Consider the following 7,735-nt stretch of genomic DNA (forward strand, 5'->3'; position numbering starts at 1 on the left):
CAACTTCCCAGTGTAACTTTATGTGAGCACAACTCCAGAAGCTCCCAGGACAAGGCCACCGCCCCGGAATCAGGGCCTTCCCAGTTCTGCCTTCGGGGAGGGGAACGGGGGTGGCCCGCGGGAAGCCAGTTACGAGCGCCTCCTGAAGTCCCTCCCGCCGCCCCGCGTCGCTCTAAGGCGGAGGCCGGGGAGGGGGCCGCGCCGCCCGCCCGCTCTGCGCTCGGCTCCAGACTTCGGCACTTCCTCCCCGCTAGCTGGCGCGGATTCGCCTCCCCTCGGAAGAGGAAACTCCTGGGGCCGAGTAACGGGAACAAGAGCGGAGGAGAGCGGACACGAGCGCGGAGGGGGAGCCCGGGAGTGCCGCCCAGGGTAGGAGGCAAGCCGGGCCGGGTCGGAAGCTGGCCGCGGGCGGCGCGCCGGGCGGGGCGGGGAGGGCCGCCGGGCGGGACGGAGCTCGCAGCCCGCGCAGGGCGCGGCCCGGGGCCCGGGAGCGCAGGGCGGGCCGCAGCTGGAAGGAAAACTTGAGCTGGGAGAGGAGGCCGAGCTGGAGGGCGCCTTACCCGGACCCTGCGAGGGGGGAGCCGCCGCGGAGGCGAAGGAGACCGGGACCGCGGGGCTGCCGGGGCGCTGCCCGCATGCTGGGCCGGGGGCGCCGCCGGGGCTCGCGCCCTGGGCTGCAGGGCCGCCGCTGTCCCGGGCGCCCGGTATGTCGGTGCACTACACCCTCAATCTGCGCGTCTTTTGGCCCCTGGTGACCGGCCTGTGCACTGCCCTTGTGTGCCTCTACCATGTCCTCCGGGGAAGCGGGGACGACCGGGCTGAGCCCCCCGACGGTGCGGACAGCGGCTTCCCGCTGCTCAAGGTGGCCGTCCTGCTCCTCCTTGGCTACATCCTCCTGCGCTGTCGCCACGCCGTCCGGCAGCGCTTCCTGCCAGGGTCTCCCCGCCTGGGGAGACACTCCACCTTCTCTCCTAAACACTTCCGAGAGCCGAGCCTTGGCATCTTGCTGGAGAGTTACTACGAGCACGAGGTGCGCCTCTCTCCGCACGTGCTGGGCCACAGCAAGGCGCACGTGAGCCGGATCGTGGGCGAGCTGGTGCGGGCTGGCCGCGCCCGGGGGTCCCCGGGACCCATCCCCGGCGGGGCGCTGGCGTTGGCCTTCCGCGGAGACTTCATCCAGGTGGGCAGCGCCTACGAGCAGCATAAAATCCGGCGGCCCGACGGCTTCGACGTGCTGGTGCCACTGCGCCTCCCGCCGCTGGTGGCGCTGGAGCCTCGGAGCCTGGGCGCCGAGCCCGCGCTGGCCCCAGCCTTCCACGGCTGTTTCGTGTGCGCGCTCAAGGCGCCGCCGGGGGCCTCCGGGGGTCACTGGCTCCGGGACTGCAAACCCTTTGCCGACGGCTTCTGCGTGGACGTGCTCGGGCGGCGTCACCTCTCCGCCACTATGGTGCTTCGCTGGTTCCAGTCGCACCTGCAGCGTTCCCTGGCCACCGTGCGCTACAGCCTGGAGGGGCGTTGTCGGGTCAGCCTGACCCCCGGCGGCCTGGAGCAGCCTCCTACCCTGCACATCCTGCCGTGCCGCACGGATTACGGCTGCTGCCGCCTTTCCATGGCAGTGCGTCTCATCCCCGCTGTGCATTTGGGCGATGGCGTTTTCCTCGTGGCACCACCGCCGCCACCCTCACCTGTCGGGCCCCTGTCGGAGCTCCCGGGAGGCCTGCGCACTGATGCACTGTGGGGTGTGAATACAGCGCGTCAGGAGCAGAAGCTGCTGAGCTGGCTGCAGGAACGGGCCCCTCCAGGTGCCTGCTACCTCAAGTGCCTGCAGCTGCTTAAAGCTCTGCGAGACCTGGGCGCCCGCGGGCTGGACCCGGCGGCCGCCACCCAGTGGGGACGCATTCTGTCCTCGTACATGCTCAAGACAGTGCTGCTGGCGGTGCTGCTGCGTGAGGGGGCTCCGGTTCAAGGCTGGGACGAGGCACACCTGGGTGAGCGGTTGGAAGAATTAGTGCAGTTCCTTAGAGACTGCCTGCTGCGACGCCATACGCTCTTCCACTGCGTCCTGGGCCCTGGTGGGGCCGCTGCCGAGGTGGGCCCACTGCCCAAGGTTCTGCGTGAAGCTGCCCCGGTTGACCTCCTGGCCGCGTTCGACAGACATGCCCGGGAACTCGCGGCTGCGAGGTTGCTGTCCACGTGGCGAAGGCTGCCCCAGCTTCTCCGGGTCTATGGGGGTCCTCGCTACCTTGCCAGGTGCCCCCCACCCCGGAGTCAGCGCACCCAGGGCTTCCCTGAAGATGAACCATAAACCTTGACAGCGCCTCCACCTGGCCAAAAGCTCCTAAAGCCACCCCCCCCCCCCGCGGGGGGTGGGGATGGCAAGAAGCCAGTTTATCGCAAGGAAATGAGCTGCCACAGGTGTTGGAAAATTCGGAAGGTGACATCTGGTGACTTATTATGTCACCCCTGGCTCCAAAGCCAGTATAGTTATGGCATCTTTTTCACACCCACCAGCGTGTCCGGAGCAAGCCACAGAAAGACATCCAACCCCAGCAGCTAAGAGTTGGTCCAAATGTTGATTTGTGTGAAATGATTCTGTAGAAGGATCCAGCTTTTAGGGAAGTCCAGTAAAGGAAGCAAGAAATAGCTGCAGAGAAAGTTTCCGCTGTCGGTTTTTGAGACACAGATCTCTGGCCCCCAGATTTAAAGAAGCTAATGTTTTTTTGATATAACTACTTGCTAGGTCCTGGGTTCCTGATGGTCTTCCTAAAAATCGGAATCTTTACAACTGGAATTGAAGTTCTATTCTAGGGGCTAATGTTCTGAGGAACACAGGTTCCACCGTTCAAATTAATATTCATGTATTTTTTAAATGGTGCAATCACGGGTGTCTGACAGGATTGCAAAGAATGAAGTCACATATGTTGAGAGAGAGGTCGTCTAGAGTTGGTTAGAGAAACTCCCAGAGCAAACAGCACTGTATTTTGATCAGACCTTTCATTTTGTGCTAATGGCCAGTGCCAAGTTGTTGCATCTGAAAGGGAGACTAGTTCCATTTGTCATTAAGAAATGTGCAGTCTTAAAAAGCAGGCTTGCTTAACATCCCTGCAGGCATACGATGGGGTGAGTACCAGTCAGCACCCATTCATGGAGAGCCTACCGCCAGCCAGGCACAGTGCAGAGTAGCAAAGAATCCATGTTTAGCACGACGCTGGTGAGGACGTAGAAACGTGTTGGGTTTTGAGGAAGATGTAGTTCGATCTTCGTCTATGAAGATGACTCACCATAGCTTGCTGCTGGCTAGAGACAGAAACATGTTGGTTGGTTTGTTTGTTTTCAGCCTTTTTAACACAACCCTCTGCCCGGTGATTTCTTTCCGAGTGTCATGAGATGACGAAGAGGCAATGCGGGCTGTAGTGCCTAGGATGTGGTCAGCTCTCTCAGTCAGTGCTCGGCGATGGTTAAAAGTTCCTCTCCCATCGCCCCCCCTCCCCCCCCCCCGCCGCCCCGCAGCCTTTAAGTAAGTGGTCCTAAGGCCAACTTGAGGAGTAGTTGATTCAGCCCAGGTCTTGCAGGGCCTTTCGCAAAGAATTCAGTATCCTGGGTTCTGGGCTCCCTGACTGATCAGCCGAGGAGAGTAAGTGAGGGGGAGGTGAGGGGAGTCCTTGTCAGGAGTCTGCTGTTGTTTCTCTTTGGACATAAATGTCCCCAACTCGGCTGAGGTGTCAATAAGTCCACCATCCGCTTGCTTGCCAAATAGAAAATGTAACCAGTCCCACCCAGTGCTAGACTTGGGGACTTTTATTTATTATTATTTTTTTTTTACAAAGACATGTACTTCCTTAGATGCTTAAAGGTAAAACTTGGAAGACAGAAGGAGCCATCTAAATGGGGCCATTGTTCAACTTCTGAGTTGTTTTGAGGGAATTCTTTAAACTTGCTTGAGGGGACCTACTTGGCCACTGCAGGAAGTCATTGTGAATAAATGGTTGGCAGGGTATCCTCGTGGGAGCTGAGGAGACGACTTCTGTCCTTTGTCACTTTGGACTGTAAGAGAAATAGTTGCAAATGTTGCGCCTTCTCTTTGAGGTTGTTCTGGGGACAGTTCCTCTTGATGACACAAAGGTCATTCCCAGCTTTGGAGGTCAGTGTTAGGTCATAAGGTACTGCATTTAGTAAAGGAATCCGTCTACCAACTTCCTGCGAAGATATAAACTGCACAGTGTTTCTTAAACTTACTTTTTAAAATAGATGCCAAGAGTACGTAGATCTTTATAAATATATATATATTTATAATGTTTCCATATCAGCCCCAATTCCCCCCGTAGTCATTAAGTCTACTGAAGTGGGGAACAGCAAGGCTATTGGAGGGATTATAAAGCTTTAAAAACTGAATTTTTCAGATGTTTCTAGCAGAGTCAATAGGTTCCTTTTTTTATTTTTATTTTTTAAATCATACTAGTCTTTTGAAGTGTAAATCTGGTAACATTCTGTTCTTGTAGTGTTTTTGTTATTTTTTTTCTTCAGGTTAATTACCCAAAGCCTCATCCATCCTCAAGATTTTTAAATTTTATTCTTATTTTTTAATTAATGGGGCATTGTGTTTGTGAATTTTTAAAATATTAATGTTTTATTTAAGTGCCATGCTGAGCAGTTGTTCTCTGCACATGGTAACCAAAAGTTAGAGATGTCGATCAATTTTGATCAATGTTTAGTGATCCCAAACATGTACTGTGTACAAATGAAATAATATGGAATATTAGCCAGGTGTGATGGTTGTCTGAGGCACTTAAATTAAGCTCAATTCTGTATTTTATCAGGGCTCTGTCATGTCCTTGATCTGAAATGTACATACACATTTTTGGTGTATACTTGGTACTAGAGATTCATTTATGCAAATATTCTTATTCGAGAAGCCTCACAATTGCTCATGTTAAAGAAAAAAGATGAATTGTCCAGCCAGTGCCCAAAGAAAAAGTTTTAGGGAAGATGACTCAGCTGTTTTGCCCAAAGACACCCTTCAGTAACTCCCACTGACCAGTCTTGGGAGCCGTCCCGGAAGGCTCATGCGCTGAGAGAAGGAGATGTTTTTTGCAAAAAGGAAATGGAAGCTGAAAGAAGAGAGAATGGAAGCATGGAGGGGAGGGAGAAATCTGAAGAATTCAGGAAGGAGGCCTTAAGAGAGAAGTGAAGGAAGAGACGGGAGAAGGGCAGATGGTGTGGAAATCACATGGGGGTGCAAGAGGTTTGGGTAGGAAACACATTTTTAGGTATGTGCTATTTCAAACCAGGGGTCGCAAACTCAGCAGCCTGCAGAAGTAAGGCAGGGAGATGAATATGGGAAGGGGTGGGTGGGTGGTGGGGACTGTGCCCATCTTAAGTGGGGCAGCCAACGTTCAGCTCTGCTGGGAAAAGGGTAGGGAGAGGCCGGAAATCAGGATTTTCTTTCAAGTGGAACTTTCTCATTTTTAAACAAAATAATTTTAAAATCTTCCAAACACCACGTGGGCCGAACAGAACATTTGCTGGAGCCTGGGGGCCACCAGTTTGCGGCCCCTGCCTTACACAGTATGTATAAGGTTATATTTATTGTTATGGAGATAATGTTGTTATACATTGTTGGGGTTGTGATACTTCAAGTTCTTTTTATCTCTCAGAGCTAAGCTTTATTGTAGAAACAAACCAAAAAAAAAAAAAAAATTAACATGGCCACAGATAACACTTAACTCATAATTCCCAGGAGGACCCTCGATCCTGGAGTTGTTCATTCCCAGTCACATCCTCCAATCAAACCGCTGGGGGCCAGTTCTTGGCATTTCCTTCCTGGTGAGTTGGGGCTAAACTCCTTGGCTCAGTTGGAGTTCGCAGATGAGTAATCAGGAAGGATTGCAGAAGAACTTGTTTCCTTTTTATTTGTATTTTGTTCTTATTTTTAAGTGAGTTTTTAGTAGGATCCCATACCGTGCCTTAGCAAGGATGGTTGGTGGCCATGGACAACAGAAATCCAGTGCTGGGTTTTCAAGCTCCTACTGCCAAAGAATACCGTTCTGATCAGATGTTTCTACCCCTTTCTGACTTGGGATGGGATGTCCCACCAAAACGGACATCCTAGGATTTGGAAGGAATTAACCTAACATGCTTCCAAAGTATCTTTTTTAACCTCACGGAGTAAGTCACTCTTTCTGTAAAATGTGGCTTTTGACCTTGGTGAAGACTTAACTTATCCCTACCTACAGGGAGGAAGGCTATGACTTCCTTCCCCAGTAGTGGGGAAGATGAACCTCATTAACATTTCCAGTGACCCTAGAGAGGGGGGGAAAAATGTTCAGTGTTATCATCTTGGTGTTCGTTAATTTTTTTTTTTTTAATCGTACATCTGTTACTTAGACACTACTGTTTGTTTCCATTTATACCTACATAGCACATGATTTGGTGGAAATTTGGCAAGTATAAGTTGGGAGAGGGTGAAGATAATATGCAATCATCTATACAGAGAGAATAGACTGAAAAAATTATATATAATCTGGTTTTTGAAGTATCAAAGATATTCAGGAATATTTTTAGCACCTTTTGCTTTAAAAAAAAAATGTGCCTTGATTCAGTGACTTGACTTTAAAACATTCCTCTTATTTTATTGTTATTTTAAATGTGTATTCTGACCCCCAGCTATATATTATGATGTAGCCCATTGGCTGCAGTCATGGTGTATGGTTTGTTCCAGTAACAGAGACCAAAGAGTTAATCAAATATGATTCCGCTGCTACAGTTGTGTGATTCAAAGGAGTTTTCAATCACACCAAATTTCCATGGCCCAGGCAGTTGAGGCCAGCCATTTGTCTTCTATTTCAGGTTGGAGTAAATTTGCACTTTTAATCTTTTGGGTCATCTGGGGGGCCTTGTTCTTTTATACTTGGCTTTGTTAATAAAGGAACTTGTAGAAAACCCTGGACTGAGTGTCTGATTTGGGGAGGGCTCTCCTCTTCCCTTGGGGAGGGCATCCCATGGATGTACTGGCTTATGATTCCTTACACAAAGCTCACTTGACTTCCACCTCTGGGTGTCTGGGAGTCTTTTCCCACTCAGCAAAGCTAGAACAATTGTTCATCTAGAACTGGCACCATACACAGGTGGGAAAAGATGTTAGTTCATAGCTCTGAAGGTGTGCAGCCTGGGGTCCTGCCTTCAAGTCTTCTTCCTCGCCTAGAACCTTCTGCCTGGCTCCCCCACACACTCCCTAACACAGTTCAAGTCTTGGCCTGTAGCTAATTTATCGCTCAAGAATTTTGCTCAGAAATCTCTTAGGCCCCTGGGCCCTCTCCAAGTAGTAAACGTTTGCTAATAATGAAAAACCACCGGGCTTAGTGAAAGATGGAATCTTGGGGACGATGTAAGACTCCACAAAGCCTCGGAGCCAAGTGAAAGCTTAGAGAAACCTGCAGCCACAGGCTGATTAAACAGTAGTTGTGTAGGATACTTGCCCAGGGCAGAGGCGGTGGGTGTGTTTCATTCAGTTTTCAACAAGTAGTTATTGAGTCTTTACTGTCCCCAGTGTTGAGGACACGTGTAGAAATGACCGAGGCAGACGGGGTCTCCCTCTCAGGAACTCGCACACTAATTGTGAGAGGTTGGCAATTCAGTCGTTTCCATGCAGTGTGGTGGTTGGTGATGAGGAAGGGCTATGGAAACACAGAAGAGGGGCACCTTGTGCAGTTCAGGAGGTTCGGGAGAGCTGCTCGGA

At 51.4% G+C, this 7,735-nt stretch overlaps 1 protein-coding gene across 1 annotated transcript; it reads left to right on the forward strand.

Annotated features, from left to right (window-relative positions):
• Window positions 1-6,939, forward strand: ITPRIPL2 (ITPRIP like 2). The gene has a single exon (XM_060627534.3). The coding sequence runs from the start codon at window positions 707-709 to the stop codon at window positions 2,303-2,305; it is 1,599 nt and encodes a 532-aa protein (XP_060483517.1). The 5' UTR covers window positions 1-706; the 3' UTR covers window positions 2,306-6,939.
• Window positions 6,940-7,735: the final 796 nt, after the last annotated feature.

This window comes from Panthera onca, chromosome E3 (genome assembly GCF_046562875.1).
Source record: "Panthera onca isolate mPanOnc1 chromosome E3, mPanOnc1 haplotype 2, whole genome shotgun sequence".
In the NCBI taxonomy this organism is placed as follows: domain Eukaryota; kingdom Metazoa; phylum Chordata; class Mammalia; order Carnivora; family Felidae; genus Panthera; species Panthera onca.

What these genes read in the sequence shown, in the direction of transcription:
- ITPRIPL2 (XM_060627534.3), top strand. Translation starts at nt 707, where the DNA reads ATGTCGGTGCACTACACCCTCAATCTGCGCGTCTTTTGGCCCCTGGTG.